This window comes from Gobio gobio (genome assembly GCF_949357685.1).
Source record: "Gobio gobio genome assembly, chromosome: 16".
Classification (NCBI taxonomy): domain Eukaryota; kingdom Metazoa; phylum Chordata; class Actinopteri; order Cypriniformes; family Gobionidae; genus Gobio; species Gobio gobio.
Genome location: NC_137109.1, coordinates 25140911 through 25160316, shown reverse-complemented (window position 1 = coordinate 25160316; position 19406 = coordinate 25140911). Strand labels below are relative to the sequence as shown.

General features: G+C 40.6%; 1 protein-coding gene across 1 annotated transcript; it reads left to right on the top strand.

The window, feature by feature from the left end:
* The first annotated feature begins 388 nt into the window (after positions 1-388).
* On the top strand, positions 389-14098 carry tgfbi (transforming growth factor, beta-induced). Its single transcript, XM_079839398.1, has 17 exons — positions 389-586; positions 846-944; positions 5667-5731; positions 5811-5968; positions 6146-6310; positions 6402-6548; positions 6637-6778; positions 7267-7479; positions 8063-8200; positions 8284-8429; positions 8711-8847; positions 9836-9966; positions 10128-10252; positions 11917-12019; positions 12107-12168; positions 12260-12284; positions 12396-14098. Exons 1-17 carry the CDS (start codon positions 471-473, stop codon positions 12455-12457), a joined length of 2034 nt encoding a protein of 677 aa, XP_079695524.1. The 5' UTR covers positions 389-470; the 3' UTR covers positions 12458-14098.
* Positions 14099-19406: the final 5308 nt, after the last annotated feature.

Sequence of the window (19406 nt, the reverse complement as noted above, 5' to 3'; positions counted from 1 at the left end):
CCTGGGTCCTACTGCCTTCAGCTCCTCCCTGGATTCTCCTGTTGGTTGCTCCATTTAAATGCATATAAATAGGTATTTTACTATTTTTTTCATGGCTGATATAATAATACATAATAATACTGTACATTTGCCTACTTAAGTTTTATATATAATTTTTTTTTTTTTTTTTGTGCACAGTTACACCTTGTTGTCTTAACTATATTAGCCTACATAATAATAGTGTAGCCTAATGTTTAAAGTGTTACACACAACAACAAAAAAACGTTTACAATTATTACAGTGTATCAGAGCTTTATCATGCTAGTAAATCTTACTTTTATCTGAAATGTGTCTGTGTCTGTAAGTGAAAGTGTCGTGTTGCTGGTCCTCTGAAGCCCCTCCCAGAGCATCAGAGCACAGGGGTCCCTGTATTTAAAGCCGGTCCTTGCTGCACGCAGTGCCGCTGTGGAGTGCGCGTGCAGGGACGCAAAATGAAGCGCTTAACTTTGTTTGCTCTGGCTATCACCTTAATCGCGACAGTTTTCGCCGCGAAATCCCCGTATCAAGCTGTTCTTCAGCACAGCAGGATAAGAGGAAGAACTCATGGGTAAGGGCTGTTCTGCTGTCTTTCGTAGATCATTTTAATAACTGGTAACTGTTGTGTGCACTATGGGTTTAAAACAATGAACACAAATAAAGACATATGACCCTTTGATTTATATGCAGCCCTGCTGATCATTTTCCCAACATGGTCTGAACATCAGTAAAAAGCTTTACCTTTTCTTTAGTCCTGCAAAATGCATTAAGCATTTGGTGAATGTATGGACCATTTAAAGAAGGGTGTGTTTATTTGATTTGCTTTGCAGCCCCAATGTTTGTGCTATGCAGAAGATTCAAGGAACGGATAAGAAGTACTTCACCAACTGCAAGCAATGGTATCACCGCAAAATATGTGGCAAACCAACGTGAGTTACTATCTATCTATCTATCTATCTATCTATCTATCTATCTATCTATCTATCTATCTATCTATCTATCTATCTATCTATCTATCTATCTATCTATCTATCTATCTATCTGTCTATCTGTCTAACTTTCTATCTGTCTATCAGACAGGTACAGTTGTCAGGATAACATTTAGCCTTTTGCAAACATGTTTTTTTACTGTGCTTAAGTCTGAACTAGTGTACCGGACACTTTGAATAATTTCTTCTTAGGTAAAATTCCATTGTCTTTTCAAGTTGAAGAGGGAATGGTCTCTCAGGACATAACTAGATGGAAAATATTTCACCAGTTGTCATACCAGATTCTTTCCCCCACATTAAAGTTTAAGTTAATTACTTATTTTCAGCATTTTCGTCTAAAGTGGCAGAATGTGCTGAGAGATGAATATGTGAATAAACTTCTATATGACCTCTATATTCTATAATACATCATCGATATGGTTGTTCTAAATAATGTTTATTACCATGAGACATAGGCTATGTCTGATGAAGCATTTTCCAAATAGCAACCTTTTGGCGTGATGAGGAGGAAATGTCTTGTTAAAGTGATGACTTCAAGCTAAAATATTTCTAAAGTTTTTTGTGTGTTGTATGGCGCACTTTGACATCTTTCAGTCTCGATTTTCCACCAGCTGTGTAGCTCATAAAAGTTATAATTTTACACAATGGACAGATTATTTTTTTCTTGTAAAGGCCAATTTTCTTTTGTATGAATCATTGAACAGGGTATTTGAGTTCAAGTTGACAGTATATAGAAGAACGTTGTGTAGTAATGGTTACCATATGTCTGTTGTAAATTGGCTTCAGTCTTCATGGGGTTAAATTGCCTAACATCCTGAATTAAGTGCCTTTCTGTCTAAAAGCTATTCGGTGCTCCAAGACCTGGATTACAATTACAACTTGTAGAAACACTGTTTGATTGACAGCCACTTAATGTCCCCACAGGGGGGGAAGGTGTTATGAACATTCCACAGACAAATATATATTCAGGAGAAACCGCATATTCAGTGTCTACAATGCAAGAACAACATTTTTACTTTTAAAAGATCAATAAAAATCGATTTATTTAATGGGATAGTTTAAATGGGCGAAGTTGCCGTTTTGGTACAAATGTTCCATGATGGATGGTTATTAAGAATGTTGGAATCTGGAGAGGAGTCTGGAATGTTTATTTGCGTCTAGATTTGGAGACATTATGTAAGAGATTAATGTTGCTTACATAAGGTGTACATGTTAAGTAGGTACAGCAACAAGTTTTGGGAGGGGTTTTTTTGTTGTTGCAGAAGTTATGAACAACTCCATGTATCCTGGCTAGAGATTATACTTAGTGCTGAATTAGTGCTTGCGACACCATATGTTATTTATATTTACAGTACCATTCAAAAGTTTGAGGTCTGTAAGATTTTTAAAAGTTTTTGAAAGAAGACTCTTTTTATTTGACCAAAATAAAGTAAAAACAGTAATATTACATTTTTATTAGATTTAAAAATGTGAATGTATTTTAAAATGTAATTTATTCCAGTGATGCAAAGCGGAATTTTCAGCATCATTACTCCAGTCACATGATCCTTCAGAAATCATTCTCATATGTTGATTTGTTGCTTGAGAAACAGATTTACTTTCAGTTATGCTGATTAATATTTTCGTGGAAAGTGCTTTATTCTTGGATGAATAGAAAGTTCAAAAGAACAGCATTTATTTGGAATAGAAATCTGTTGTTACATTATAAATGTCTTTAATCTCACATTTGATCAGTGTAATGCATCCATTATTCATTTATTTTTATAAATATTTTACTGACCCCAAACTTTTGGAAGATAGTACATCAAAAATGCAATGCTGTGGAAGAGTGACTAGAATTTTTCCCATTTCGTAAAAATCTAAGGATGTTGGCATAGATCATTTAGAACGACTTTCTTTTTGGTTATTTTGCCTTTTATTTGTCATGCCTTTTGTTATTTTTCATCATTCCTTTATTCAAATGTTTAAAAGTTGTCTGTTTGGCAAATCTGATCAAGAACATAATTTAAGAGTGTACAGCAATCTTGAGACAGAGAAGGATTTGTTTTATTCATCTTCCCATTTTTAAACAAAGTTTCTTTCATAGCAATTCTCAAGAAAGAAAAAAAGGAAGTCAGAGTTGTGGGTGCTTGGATGCTTTTAAGGAAATTATTTCAGTTGGGAGTCCTGTAGAAGGCCGTATATCCCCAAACGCACACAAATCATTGGCCAGGTCTCAAGGAGTTTTCTGTTTTTCTGATGTCTGTGTGAAAAAAAAAGTCTTGCAGTGAAAGGATGTAGCTTCCTCAGGAAAGCCCAAGGTTGTGTTCTGTGACACTTGATTTACAGAGTTTCTTTGGGGTTTCGAGGTTTTGAGGTCAGAGGAAATTTGTGGGAATAACTGCACTCTTTGTATGACTGGTTTATAAAGGTCAGTACTGTGGAACAGAATGTTTCCAGGTCACTTGAGGAGAGACTAATAACTTTCTTCAGAATGTATTCCTTAGTGCCCTGGTTCAGGCACTTTATTTAATAGAAAACCTTTTGCTGAATATCTGTGATTTGAATGGTTATAATATGGGTGGATCATTTCAGCAAACCTTTAAAATGTTTAAAGAAATAATTAATGAACAAAATAAGGATGATTGCTATCATCTCATTTTTCCAAATTAAGAAGAAGTTGCCTGAGAAATCATGTTGTTAGTGTTACTTTTTTGATATCCTTCATATTTGGGAAGTGAGACCTCTTAGAAGACGCAAAATGATAAATCAGCTGACCATTCATACACTGAAAATAGATTTCAACATAGCATAATACAACTTTCACAATACTTCTTGGAACCTCTTGTCACACCACTTGAAAGTGCACAATATGTAACGGATGCAGCCTAGCTGTTTATTTTGTCAGAAATCCATGGCTACCATCTTTGCTTATGTTGGCAGAAGACAAACAAGAGTTGAGTTACCATCTGTTTTGATAATCAGTTCAGTCTGCTTTCCTCTTCCATGCGTTTTACAAGTCTACCCCATGCCTGAATGTCAGGATTGTTGTCTTTGTTTAGATTTGCCTTCTAGTCTTCCACTTGATCACACTCTAAGATGCTGTGGGTTACTCAAGCTAGTTGCTAACAATTGTTGGAATTGGTATGTGAGCAACCGTTAAAAGATATAATTCAAATTCCTCTTAGACTAAGTGCACATACCATGGAATACATCATCGATGTATCAAGGATTCCTCTGCAAAATATGTTAAAAGGATAATTCACCCAAAAAGGACAAGTCTGTTCTCATTGACTCACCCTCATGTCATTCTAAACCTGTAAGACTTTTTTCATCTTCGAAACACAAATTAAGATCTTTTTGATGAAATCTTAGAGCTTTCTGTACTCTCCATAAACAGCTACGCAACTGAAACTTTGACGCTTCAAAATGCGTCAAAAGAGAAAAAACTAATCCATATGAATTGAGCTATTTAGTCCAAAATCGCTTTATATGATGAACAGATTGAATTTAGGCTTTTATTCACATAAAAACATTCTTCAACTTGCACACATATGTTTCCGCAAAAACCAATGAGGTTCATTCTCATGTTACGCAGCACGTTTGAGCTTCAGCAAGAACCAATGAGATTCATTCTCATGTTACGCAGCACATTTGAGTCTCCGCAAGAACCAATGAGGTTCATTCTCATGTGTTACGCAGCACATTTGAGCTTCACAAGAACCAATGAGGTTCATTCTCATGTTACGCAGCACGTTTGAGTCTCCGAAAGAACCAATGAGGTTCATTCTCATGTGTTACGCAGCACATTTAAGCTTCCACAAGAACCAATGAGGTTCATTATTGTGAGTTAAGCTGCATGTTTGAGCTTCTGCAAGAACCAATGAGGCTCATTCTGGTGTTACACAGCACGTTTGAGCTTCTGCGAAAAGTTGCAATAGCAAATTCTTATGCTGCATAAGAATATTGTTAAAATAAGCACAGAATACTTTACCTTTAAGTCTATAGATTGGTGATAACTTTAAAATGGATTTAGTGATTATTATTTAGTCCCATACAAGCACTTTTTTGTCATTATTTGTGTCACTAAAAAAACCTTACACTAATTAAATAATGCAATGTTGATTTCTTTGAAAAAAACAAACCAAGCCAAAACCGATCATGCATATAAAGATTATCTGCATTAGTAAATGATCATAACATTTTTCTGAAATGGAAAGCTATGTGTCAATCTGCAGTGTCTCAATTATTGCACCTTTGTATGGTAATTCCTAGGTATTTCCAAATGTTTTTATTGACAGGACTACTGGTGTCAGAGTTCCCTCTCAGGAGTTCCCCCTGGCCCAAACTGTGCCTCCGGATTCTTCTGCTACCAAAGGAAATGAGATTTTATGACCCTCTAAGACCAACTCAAACACAGACCTTATTTATCATGGAAATATCTGGCAAGAAATAAAATGAAGACGTACAGTATAGCTTAAGCCATGCAATTTAAAACACATTGAGGAGTGTGTTGGTTGTCTCCGTTTCAGCCCTCGCAATAATAAAGAGAGAAATATAGACCTGATTTCCTGCAGAAGTTTTTGAAGAACACCCATTTCCGCAGAATCTTCTGTAACGTTCAATGAAGTGTAGAGCAATGTGTTTTGACTTTGTTAAATCTTAAAATCACTTTTTTTGTAGGGTGATCAGCTATGAGTGCTGCCCTGGCTATGAGAAGGCCATTGGAGAAAAAGGCTGTCCAGCAGGTATGTAATTAGAATTGCATGCATGAAAAGAGGTTTGTTATGATATAGCAATAAAAAATTATTTTTTTTTTTTCCAAAGCTCTACCTCTGACGAACATCTATAAAACCCTGGGTGTGATTGGCGCCACTACTACAAAGATGTACTCTGAAAGAGCAAAACTGCAAGAGGAGATCGAAGGACCCGGCAGCTTCACATTCTTCGCTCCCAGCAATGAGGCTTGGGCTGCGCTTCCCACTGTGAGTTCCCAGCAATGTGTCTCCATAGATCACGTAGAACAAATAAAGTGTTCGTAGCCCGTCATATTCAGGCTATGCAGACAAAGAATTCCCAGAAAACATGATGTATTGTCTACTGTAAAAACAGAAAAAAAAAATATCGAAATAAGCTCAATGTCGTTTCAAAATGTGCTGTAGGAAATTCTGGATGCGTTGGTGAGCAACGTCAACATTGAACTCCTCAATGCTCTGCACTACCACATGATCAACAGACGCTTGACTTCTGACGATCTCAAGCATGGCACTTCGTTCGCCTCCATGTATCAGGACTTTGATGTTCATATCCACCATTATTCTAATGGAGTAAGTCAAATGTGAAAGCGTTAGTTTTTTTATTACAAATGATTTGTTGTGAAGTTCTCTGTACATTACCAAACCATATGTTTTGTTGCAGATTGTGACAGTGAACTGTGCAAGGCTTGTGAAGACAGACCAGCATGCCACCAATGGAATTGTGCATGTTGTTGACAGAGTCATCACCGCCATTACGAACAATGTCAACTCTTTGATTGACACTGATGATGACCTGGACACTCTACGGGTAGATTGAGGGAATTTACTAGTTCAATAGGCATTGAATGTTATGTAGTATAAATGGTACAAAGTACATTTTTTTCCTTTTCATTTAGACTGCAGTTGCTGCCGCTGGTCTCACCACTCTGTTGGAGAACGAGGGTTCCTACACCATCTTTGCTCCAACCAATGAAGCCTTTGAGAAGATCCCTCCAGAAACACTGACCAGGATTTTGGGAGACCCTGTTGCTCTTAAAGGTACTTTTGTTCTTCTTCAGCATACGGCACCTGTCACAATCCATTTTACTTCTATAATGAAAAAAAAAAAATGTTGAGTGGGACTAATTTTATCCATTGGGATGTGATTGGATTGTGAAAAGTTGGCATTATAGTACATACCAGATTGGAGCCAGGTGGTTGGAGGAAGTACAAGAGATTCATTTGTAACGTCAGCCAAACAGAAAAATGTTTCAGAAGCCAAGAAAGCTATTCAATTTTGCTAAAAGATTAGGTAGACCAACGTTTTGTTAATAATAATGTATAATGCTCAATAAGACCAGGAACATGCAGAAAAAATAGAGACAATTTTGTTTTGCTGGGTTTGAGTTCATGTTGGAGAAATCTTTCAGATGCTGCAACAGCAGTTTCATTTCCAGAACTATTATTATGATATGTCTTTTCCCAGTAGCACAGCTGTGCTGATGTTGAGATGTGTTGTCAATTGGTCATAATTTTTTGGTATATAGATCTGCTGAACTACCACATTCTGAAGAACTTGCACTGCTCTGAGTCCATTGTGGCTGGAACACCTCTGGAAACCCTGCAGGGCTCCGTGCTGGAAGTCGGCTGCGATGGTGAAGAGATGACCATCAACGGCAAAGCCATCGTCATGCAGAGAGATAAACTTGGAACCAATGGAGTCGTTCACTACATCAATGAACTTCTCATCCCTGACTCAGGTATGATCTTTAGGAGACGTATAGTCGTTTGTGTCATGACACAATTAAATTTTTTTTTTTGCTCTATTAACCCATAAACACTTACCCTGGGTCTTTAGTGACCCAGGACGTCATTCACCACCCTCCTCCTCATTCTTTATTTAAAGTTAGACATCTACATTCTTAGTATTCCTCAATCAATTAATTATAAACAATACAATATAAATTTAAAATAAATACATTTTACCATAATTGTTTTGTAAAAATTGTATTGGGTCGCTAAAGACCCGAGGTGTGTAACAGTGTAAGTATATTTTTTTTCTGCACAACAAAAATTGTATCTTTAATGACTGAATAAGTGCAATTAATTTTTATTCCACAAGTTGGCAATGTCTGATACACAATGCTGAAGTGACGTTTCACTCATAGTTACCGCAGGCAGAAAACAAAAGAATTGAAGTATCATCAGCAAAACTTGAAATGGCTCAGCGATTTACTGCAGAGCAAGTGCTGAACGCAATCAAATATTGGACACTCTTATTTTTAGTTGACTTTTTAACCAAGTTGTATTCAATGCTTTATTGTGCTCTCTTGTTTGTTTTAGCTAAGACCCTCCTGGAGCTTGCAGAGGGATCAGTTGTTAGTACAGCCGCAAAGCTTTTTAAAGGAGCCGGTCTTACTGATCATCTCATTGGCTCTGAGGCTGTGACCTTATTAGCCCCACTGGATGATGCTTTTAAAGGTTGGCTCACTCCATTTTCATTAATCTAGCAAATGAGCCTTAAGAAACTCTGAAATAACTGTAATTGTATCATTTGTGTGCAGACAAGAGCTTGGCCATGACACCCGACATGAAAAAACTGCTGAGAAACCACATTCTCAAGGAGAGGTTTTCCTCTAAGAGCCTTTACCATGGGCAAGAGTTGGAGACTCTTGGTGGATTGAAACTTAGAGTGTTTGTGTTCAGAAATGTAAGTCTTTATATGTCAATCCATCAAACACGCATAATTTTATTTATTTCTAGCCATGTTGTAGCTGGCAGCGAGGGTGGTATAGTTCTCTCTGCGCTCTCACATTTCTGCTTTGTAATGGAATTCCCAGACCACCGGAAACCTCTCTTTTGGATCACCTTAATGTTTTCCACAGCCCACTTCATGCATCATCAGTCTTGTGAGAAAAGAGAGCTTTGGAACAAATGTGCTGATCTGTATTACCGATAACCTTAACCATTTCACTTATTTGGATCTTGCAGAGCCTGTGCATTGAGAATGCCTGCATTGCTGCCCATGACAAAAATGGCCGCTTTGCAAATATGTTCATCGTTGATAAACTCCTGGCACCCCCCATGGGAACTGTCATGGATGTCCTGAAGGCAGATAATCGTTTTAGGTAAGCATATTCAAAGGAAACTCTTCACAGTGAAGTCTAAAAGGAATAGTTCACCCAAAAATACAAATTTGTTCCAAACCTGTATGAACTTCTCTCTTCTGCTGAAGACAAAAGTAGATATTTTGAAGAATGTCGGTAACCAAACATTTGCTGGTCCCCATTGACTTCCTTCCATAGTATTTATTTTCCCATACTATGGAAGTCAGTGGGATCCATTAACTGTTTGGTTCCCCATATTCTTCAAAATATCTGAATAAAGAAACGGGTGAGTAAATGATGACACAATTTTCTGAAATTGTTATGAATAGTTATTCACTGAATCTTCCCTTCCACTGTAGCTCTGCAATCAAATATGGCATTGATAAGAACAAATGGCGTTTGGTGTCAAAAGGCACCAGCACACTAAAGCTATTAAGTCATATAGTCTTCTTTTATGATGTTTTTACAGTTACTTTTTGGATCTTGACACCCAAACGACCTAGTGCTTATATGGAAATAAGACTCACATTTTGTATTCCACACTAGACTTAAGGGTTTAGAATGGCATGAGGTTGAGTAAATGATGACAGGATTTTCATTTTCATTTGAAATAAGATGCTAATGTCTGTTTAAGCCAATCTAGAGGTATTTGAAGAGTATAAACTTCAGTACAAAAGATTTAACCTCACATCAGTGGTGCTTAACCCGAAATGCCCTATAAAAAAACTAGAAGAAAAAATGTTCCACCATAAAGGGTGTAATTGTTTTCACAGTCTTATTGAAAGGAAATATGCAGCTGCTGTTTATCACCCACATTCAAAGACCTGTGTCAGTCTCTCAAAACGTTTTTTCTTTCTTTCATAATGATAATGTAGTTGCATGTTCAAACTTGAAGCTGTAATTTCTTCAGATTTCTGATGACCTGGGTGGAATTTGAGCTGTCAGTCTGTCTTTATAGCCTAAAGATAAACTCCTAATAATGTGCATTAATGTTCTTCCATCCGTACAGCACCTTGGTTGACGCCATTCAGAGAGCCGGCCTGACTGAGCTCCTGAACAAAAAAGGGACCTACACCTTCTTCGCCCCCACCAATGCTGCTTTCAGTGCAATGCCCCCCGCCGACCTCAACAAACTCATGAGTAATGTCTTTCAAGTGCCATTCATGTGTCACCATATGTGTTCATAAAACAGATGTTTAGTGCGTGATTACTCGTGATTTGGGATTTCTGTAAGCAGTATTTGAGGATGTGCAGCATATACTAACATCTGTTGTTTCCCTGCTACTGTATGTTGTACATAGGAGACCCCAAGGAGCTGGCAAACCTTCTGAAATACCACATTGGTGATGAGTTCCTGGTGAGCGGCGCTGTGACCTCGCATACCAGAATGAAGCCCCTTGCAGGCGATAAACTGGAGTTAGGCACGGTCAGTACTCACTACTGCAATCAATCTTATCTTATTGAGTGAAAAAAATAAATGCTATTATATTGTGTTCAATAGAAGTCAAGTAGAATATAGGTCGACATATTTGTACACTGCTGTTCAAAGGTTTTGTAAAAGAGGACGGTTATACTTTATTTTACAGTACATGTACTTACAGTGTACTTACAATGTAATTACCCAAGAAAGTACTGGTAATATAAGGTAACTTCAGCGGTTAAGGTTGGGTTTAGGGATAGGGTTAGTATGCATAGTTATACCCCAGTTATTGTAATTGCTGTAATAAGTACATAGTATGTACAATGCAGGACAGAGACCAAGAAGTCTCTTATGCTCACCAAGGCTGCATTCATTTGATCAAAAATACAGTAAAACAGTAATATTTTGTAATATTATTACAACTTATAATAACTGTTTTCTATTTTAATATATTTTAAAATGTAATTTATTCCTGTGATGCAAAGCTTCAGTCTTCAGTGTCACATGATCCTTCAGAAATCATTCTAAACTGCTGATTTGCATATTAGAAAAGAAAATCAATTTTTATTTTAAATAGCAATCTTTTGTAACATTATAAAAGTCTTTAGTGTTACCTTTGATCAATGCAATATATGATTTCTGAATAAAAGTATTCATTTCTATTAAAAATATATTTTGAATGGTAGTGTATATCTATCTATCTATCTATCTATCTATCTATCTATCTATCTATCTATCTATCTATCTATCTATCTATCTGTCTGTCTGTCTGTCTGTCTGTCTGTCTGTCTGTCTGTCTGTCTGTCTGTCTGTCTGTCTGTCTGTCTGTCTGTCTGTCTGTCTGTCTGTCTGTCTGTCTGTCTGTCTGTCTGTCTGTCTGTCTATCTATCTATCTATCTATCTATCTATCTATCTATCTATCTATCTATCTATCTATCTATCTATCTGTCTGTCTATCTATCTATCTATCTATCTATCTGTCTCTGTCTGTCTGTCTGTCTGTCTGTCTGTCTGTCTGTCTGTCTGTCTATCTAACTATCTATCTATCTATCTATCTATCTATCTATCTATCTATCTATCTATCTATCTATCTATCTATCTATCTATCTATCTATCTATCTATCTATCTATCTATCTATCTATCTATCTATATCTATCTATCTATCTATATGTTTGTCTGTCTGTCTATCTATCTATCTATCTGTCTGTCTGTCTGTCTATCTGTCTGTCCATCTATATATATTAAATTATTTGTATATATAATGTGTATATATATATATATATATATATATATATATATATATATATATATATATATATATATATATATATATATATATATATATATATATATATATATATATATAATATCATAAAAATACATTTCTGTCATTATTTACTTACTCGCGTATTTACTTATTTACTTTCTGCAGAACACACACACACACACACACACACACACACACACACACACACACACACACCAAATCATGAATCATCAAAGAATTAATGAATCTGCTGAATCTTCACATAGAATATTCATCACTATTAACTGCTTTTTAATGAAGTGAGGGAGAGTGAATAATTACAGAATATTCATCTATGGGTGAAACATTCCTGATTTCCTCTGATAATTCTTAAATTTCATTCTGATTTCTTATGACTTTCAGCGCAACTCCACCATATATGTGAACAGGATACCTGTTGTCGAGGGTGATCTGATGGCTACCAATGGAGTTGTACATGCTGTTGATGTAATCATAAAGCCACTGCGTAAGCCACCAGACAAATTTTCTTAAACATCTGATAATAATCTTATTTCAGAGCATCATAACAGTGTGACGTGCAACTCTGTTTTAGCTCCTAAAATTGTGAGTGACCAGGCTGAAGGCTCAACAATCAGACGCACCGCTGCTGTTAGGGTTAGTATGTCATAAACTATTTTTTATAAATATATTTTGTGCTTGAATTGTCAAAATAAATGAAATAAATCTTCTCAATTTTCCATCCCAGGCTGGGTCTCAAGTACTGAAAAATGGTATGTATTGCATTTTTTTTGTACCCCCACATAAATGCAATTAATAAAGAGTCTCTTCTTGTGACTGTATTGACTATAATGAATCTTAATTTATTTATTGTCACATTACAGATGATCTCTTCCAGAAGGTCCTGAAAAGTCATAGCAGCAGAACAATGTCTCGTGTTCAGTAAACGTAGCTCTGCAAAGTAAAACTGTAATTCATTTGAACCTCCACCACTTTTAGACGATGGCAACACAGTTCAATGTCTTATTTTGCGCAGTGGAGAGATAATTAAAAAATAATCCAGGCAACAAAATACAGAATGCTGAAAATGGAAAGCAGTTTGCATTGTAACTTTTTTTCACATGCCAAAGACCCCTGGATGAAGAGCAATGTTTTTTTGTTTTTTTTAATCACAACTTGATGACAGCAATTTGTTATGGCACTTCATATGTTTTGGATACATTTAGTCATTTAGCAGACGCTTTTATCCAAAGCGACTTACAAATGAGGGAAATAGAAGCAGCTAGAGCAGTCTATTCGACTTCTGGATATTCATTCGACTTCTGTTTTGGAATTTTAGTCTGAATTGTTTGAATCAGATATTGGTTCAACACTTTTTATTAACATTTTGTATTTCTTTTTATTGTTTTTGGTTGTTGTATTTGATATACCTGTAGCATGTTTGCATGGTTTAAGCTGGAACAAATGCTATTTGGCACATGAAAACACAGACCAAATTGTCTTCATTTCCAATCTACAATGTAAAACCTGTAACTTGTGCAGATTATTTTTCATATTGTACCAAAGATATTTTATGAAAAACCTAATGATCCCTTTCTGCATATTTCATAATAAAATGACCATTTTGTAGCCACAGAGTTATAGTTTACATATAACTAGTCAGTGCCCTTGAATGTAGTTTGCTCTGTCTGTTATAAGCCAATTTGTCAGTTCACTGAGCTGAAGTCACAATGTGGTGGATTGTCATAATGTGGTGATTGATCTGTGTGGTAATTAAAAGTCTCACTCAGATGATCATTTCAAAAGTCTGCTTGCCCCTTTTTCAAGTTCTTTATATTTCTGGTTTCTTGCTTAAAAGCTCATTTTACATGATCAAAACCAAAATATACCAGCAGTTTGGGTGGCTTATTTTGCTTCAAGACCTGGATTTTACATTGAACATCACATCCTCCAGGGGGGGGGTCTCATCCAACCTCTCTGACCGACCAGAGTGGCCCCTGGTTGGATTGGGTGACTGCCTTGGACACAATGAAGCTCCAGAGTTCCAGAGCTCCACCACGGTGGAAATTGAATTATATGCCCACCCAAAGTGACTCTGAGTGGGCCTCACGATGGTTTGAAAAGGAGGGTCATCCACTTTCACTCCCTCTTTGTCAACCCCGATAATCCGGTTTTGGACCTCCAGGGGGTCTTCTCCGACCTCTTTGACCAACCAGGGCTCAGAGACCCAACACAGTGCTAAAATAGTTTTTCATAAAAAGTAACAGAAATGTCCATCAGTCGTAATATTAATGTAAAATTAAGTTAAAAACTTAACCTTGTGTTATGTTGCGGGTCAATTTGACCCGTTTTGATTTTTAAGTTGTCAGAAACATCAGTTAACCTATGTTTTTTTTATTTAAATTTTGTTACTTTTTCTCATTTAGGATCATGAACATGCATGCAAAGTTTCAACACGCTGATGTGTTTTCACATATACACACACATTTACTGTTACGTTCGTGATGTTCACGGGTCAATTTGACCCGCATATTTTAATGTTCTGAGGCAATTCTAGAGACCCAAAATAATAAAATGTATTGGTTATATTTTGTTATTTTAGTTTTTTACTAACCTATTAAGCTAAAAAAAAATGCTTTTCCCCTTTTTTTCAATACAGAAATATTTTTTGTATGCCACATATGGTAAAAATGAGCTATAATTTCTTTTTTCAATCTATCTGAAATACTATCTAACCTACATTGTTTTTCTTGAAATTGTGTGACCTTTTCTCATTTAGGGTCATTAACATGCATGCAAAGTTTCAACATGCTGATGAGTTGTGAAATGTGCATATCAAAATTTAAATTTTGTGGGTCAATTTAACCCATACAGGACAGCTATTCAAAAAGCAAGTACAGACACAAAATACAAAACATTTTGTTGTATCTCAGAGCTCTTCAACTCTAGTCTTGAAGTGCTGAGATTAACAACTTCATCAAGCAGTGTTTTGAAATTGGCCATCACTGTATAAGTCGTAAAAGTAAAGTTTAAAACAAGTTATAGAAGTTTATGAACATGTAAAATATATAACATATATATATATATATATATATATATATATATATATATATATATATATATATATATATCCATCCATCCATCATCTTCCACTTATTCGGGGCCGGGTCGCGGGGGCAACAGTCTAAGCAGAGACGCCCAGACTTCCCTCTCTCTAGCCACTTCCTCCAGCTCTTCCGGGGGAACCCCGAGGCGTTCCCAGGCCAGCCGGGAGACATAGTCCCTCCAGCGTGTCCTAGGTCTTCCCCGGGGCCTCCTCCCGGTGGGATGTGCCTGGAACACCTCCCTGGGAAGGCGTCCAGGAGGCATCCGAAATAGATGCCCGAGCCACCTCAGCTGGCTCCTCTCGATGTGGAGGAGCAGCGGCTCTACTCCGAGTTCCTCCCGAGTGACCGAGCTCCTCACCCTATCTCTAAGGGAGCGCCCAGCCACCCTACGGAGAAAGCTCATTTCGGCCGCCTGTATCCTTGTCCTTTCGGTCATGACCCACAGCTCATGACCATAGGTGAGAGTAGGAACGTAGATTGACCGGTAAATCGAGAGCTTTGCCTTGCAGCTCAGCTCCTTCTTTACCACGACAGACCGGTACATCGACCGCATTACTGCAGAAGCTGCACCGATCCGTCTGTCAATCTCCCGTTCCATCCTTCCCTCACTCGTGAATAAGACCCCAAGATACCTGAACTCCTCCACTTGAGGCAGGAACTCTCCACCCACCTGAAGCGGGCAAGCCACCCTTTTCCGACTGAGAACCATGGCCTCGGACTTGGAGGTGCTGATTATCATCCCAGCCGCTTCACACTCGGCCGCAAACCATCCCAGTGCACGCTGAAGGTCCTGGCTCGAGGAGGCCAACACAACAACATCATCCGCAAAAAGCAGTGACGAAATCGTGTGGTCCCCAAACCGGACACTCTCCGGCCCTTGGCTGCGCCTAGAAATTCTGTCCATAAAAATTATGAACAGAACCGGTGACAAAGGGCAGCCCTGCCGAAGTCCAACATGCACCGGGAACAAGTCTGACTTACTGCCGGCAATGCGGACCAAGCTCCTGCTCTGGTCGTACAGGGACTGAACAGCCCTAAGCAGGGGGCCACCGACCCCATACTCCCAGAGCACCCTCCACAGAATGCCACAGGGAACACAGTCGAATGCCTTCTCCAAATCCACAAAACACATGTGGACTGGTTGGGCAAACTCCCATGAACCCCCCAGCACCCTGGAAAGGGTATAGAGCTGGTCCAGTGTTCCACGACCGGGACGAAAACCACACTGTTCCTCCTGAATCCGAGGTTCCACTATCGGCCGAATTCTCCTCTCCAGTACCCTGGCATAGACTTTCCCGGGGAGGCTGAGAAGTGTGATCCCCCTATAGTTGGAACACACTCTCCGGTCCCCCTTCTTGAAAAGAGGGACCACCACCCCGGTCTGCCAGTCCAGAGGTACTGTTCCCGACCGACATGCGATGTTGCAGAGGCGTGTCAGCCAAGACAGCCCCACAACATCCAGAGACTTGAGGTACTCAGGGCGGATCTCATCCAACCCCGATGCCTTGCCACCGAGGAGCTTTTTAACTACCTCGATGACTTCAGCCCGGGTGATGGACGAGTCTTCCTCTGAGTCCCCAGCTACTGCTTCCTCAACGGAAGACATGTCGGTGGGATTGAGGAGATCCTCGAAGTATTCCTTCCACCGCCCGACGATATCCCCAGTTGAGGTCAACAGGTGCCCATCTCCACTGTAAACAGTGTTGGTAGGGCACTGCTTCCCCCTCCTGAGGCGTCGAACGGTTTGCCAGAATCTCTTCGAGGCCGACCGATTGTCTTTCTCCATGGCCTCACCAAACTCCTCCCAGGCCCGATTTTTTGCCTCCACGACTACCCGGGCTGCAGTCCGCTTGGCCTGCCGGTACCGGTCAGCTGCCTCCGGAGTCCCACAAGCCATCCAGGCCCGATAGGACTCCTTCTTCAGCTTGACGGCATCCCTTACTTCCGGTGTCCACCACCGGGTTCGGGGATTGCCGCCTCGACAGGCACCGGAGACCTTACGGCCACAGCTCCGAGCGGCCGCAGCGACAATGGAGGTGGAGAACATGGTCCACTCGGACTCAATATCTCCAGACTCCCTCGGGATCCGGTCGAAGTTCTGCCGGAGGTAGGAGTTGAAGATCTCTCTGACAGGGGGCTCGGCCAAACGTTCCCAACAGACCCTCATAGTACGTTTGGGTCTGCCGGGTCTGTCCAGCTTCCTCCCCCGCCATCGGATCCAACTCACCACCAGGTGGTGATCAGTTGACAGCTCCGCCCCTCTCTTCACCCGAGTGTCCAAGACATATGGCCGAAGGTCTGATGACACGACCACAAAGTCGATCATCGACCTCCGGCCTAGGGTGTCCTGGTGCCACGTGCACTGATGGACACCCTTATGCTTGAACATGCTGTTCGTTATGGACAAACCGTGGCTAGCACAGAAATCCAATAACAGAACACCGCTCGGATTCAGATCAGGGGGGCCGTTCCTCCCAATCACGCCCCTCCAGGTGTCACTGTCACTGCCCACGTGGGCGCTGAAGTTCCCCAGTAGAACGATGGAGTCTCCAGTCGGAGCACTTTCCAGCACCCCTCCCAGAGACTCCAAGAGGGCCGGGTACTCTGCACTGCCATTTGGGCCGTAGGCACAAACGACAGTGAGAGACCTATCCCCGACTCGAAGGCGCAGGGAAGCGACCCTCTCGTTCACCGGGGTGAACTCCAACACATGGCGGCTGAGCTGGGGGGCTATAAGCAAACCCACTCCAGCCCTCCGCCTCTCACCATGGGCAACTCCAGAGTGGTAGAGAGTCCAGCCTCTCTCGAGAAGTGTGGTTCCAGAGCACAAGCTGTGCGTGGAGGTGAGCCCGACTATCTCTAGTCGGTACCTCTCGACCTCCCGCACAAGCTCAGGCTCCTTCCCCGCCAACGAGGTGACATTCCACGTCCCTAAAGCCTGGATCAAACCAGAAGACACTGCCACTCCTGCGGCCCTCTCAAATAATTTCTCTTTTTCACACACCTCTCGCCAGATTGGGAGGGGCGGAGGTACTGGTCTGCTCATCTCAAAGGATTGGAAATTTGAGCCCATCCCTTCTCTATCTGGCAACTGCTCATTTGAATCGCACTCAATCACTGTCACTCACCCTGCTAAAATCCATGTTGTAGTTATTTATCGTCCTCCAGGTCAACTGGGTACCTTCCTGGAGGAATTGGATATGTTACTCTCTCACTTCCCTGAGGATGGCACTCCTCTGGTACTGCTCGGTGACTTCAACATTCACCTTGACAAACCCCAGGCTGCAGACTTCACCACTCTTCTGACCTCATTTGATCTTAAGCGAGTATCTACTACAGCTACTCATAAATCAGGTAACCATCTTGATCTTATCTACACACGCTACTGCTCCACAGACGTCACTTTAGTTACTCCTTTACACACCTCAGATCACTTTCTCATCACTCTTAACCTCCTACTAACTCCTAATACAACACACACTCCTCCGCTGATTACCTTTCGGCGTAATCTACGCTCACTCTCTCCCTCCTGTCTATCCACTATGGTTTCCTCCTCACTCCCTCCACCTGCTCAGTTCTCAGCACTAGACACTAACAGTGCTACTGACACTCTTTACTCCACTCTAACATCTTGCTTAGACAACTTCTGTCCCGTTTCATCCAGGCCAGCCCGCACCACTCCCTCTGCCCCCTGGCTGTCTGATGTTCTCCGCGAACATCGCTCTGGGCTCCGGGCGGCAGAGAGGAAGTGGCGCAAAACTAAAAACACTACTGACCTGACCCTGTATCAGTCTCTTCTCGCTTCTTTCTCTAGTAACGTCTCCTCTGCTAAAACTACATACTATCACAACAAAATACACAACTGCTCTGACTCTCGTGCACTCTTCAGAACGTTCTCTTCGCTCCTCTGTCCTCCCCCCCCCCCCCCCCCTTCATCAACTCTTACAGCTGATGACTTTGCATCATTTTTCACACAAAAAACCTCCTCCATCAGCAGCCAATTCTCCGCACCACAAACCGACACGCACATCTCAACAACCATAACACATACACTCCCCTCTTTTTCTCTGCTCTCTGAAGCTGAAGTCTCCAAACTCATCCTTTCCAACCACCCCCCTACCTGTCCGCTTGACCATATCCCCACTCACCTCCTTCAGGCCATTTCTTCTTCTGTTACTCCTGCACTCACTGACTCACTCAAAGACTGAACTGCTTGTGGTCTCAGCCAACCCAGCACTTCATCACAATCTCTCCATTCAGCTAGGTTCATCAACCATAACTCCGTCCAGGACAGCCAGGAATCTTGGAGTTGTGATCGATGATCAGCTAAAATTCACTGACCACATTACTGCAACAACCCGGTCCTGCAGATTTGCATTATACAACATTAGGAAGATTAGAGCCTTCCTATCTGAGCAGACCACACAACTCTTGGTCCAAGCTCTTGTTCTCTCCAGACTGGACTACTGTAATGCTCTTCTAGCAGGCCTTCCGGCATGCACTATCAAACCCTTGCAACTGATCCAGAATGCAGCGGCGAGGGTGATCTTTAACGAGCCGAAGAGAGCGCACGTCACGCCTCTCTTCATCAGACTCCACTGGCTACCAATAGCCGCTCGCATCAAATTCAAGGCACTGGTACTCGCCTTCAAAGCAACCACTGGCTCTGCACCAATTTACCTTAACTCGCTTGTTCAGACATACACACCCTCCAGGAGTTTGCGTTCTACCAGTGAACGACGCCTTGTGGTGCCATACCAGAGAGGCATGAAATCACTGTCACGGACC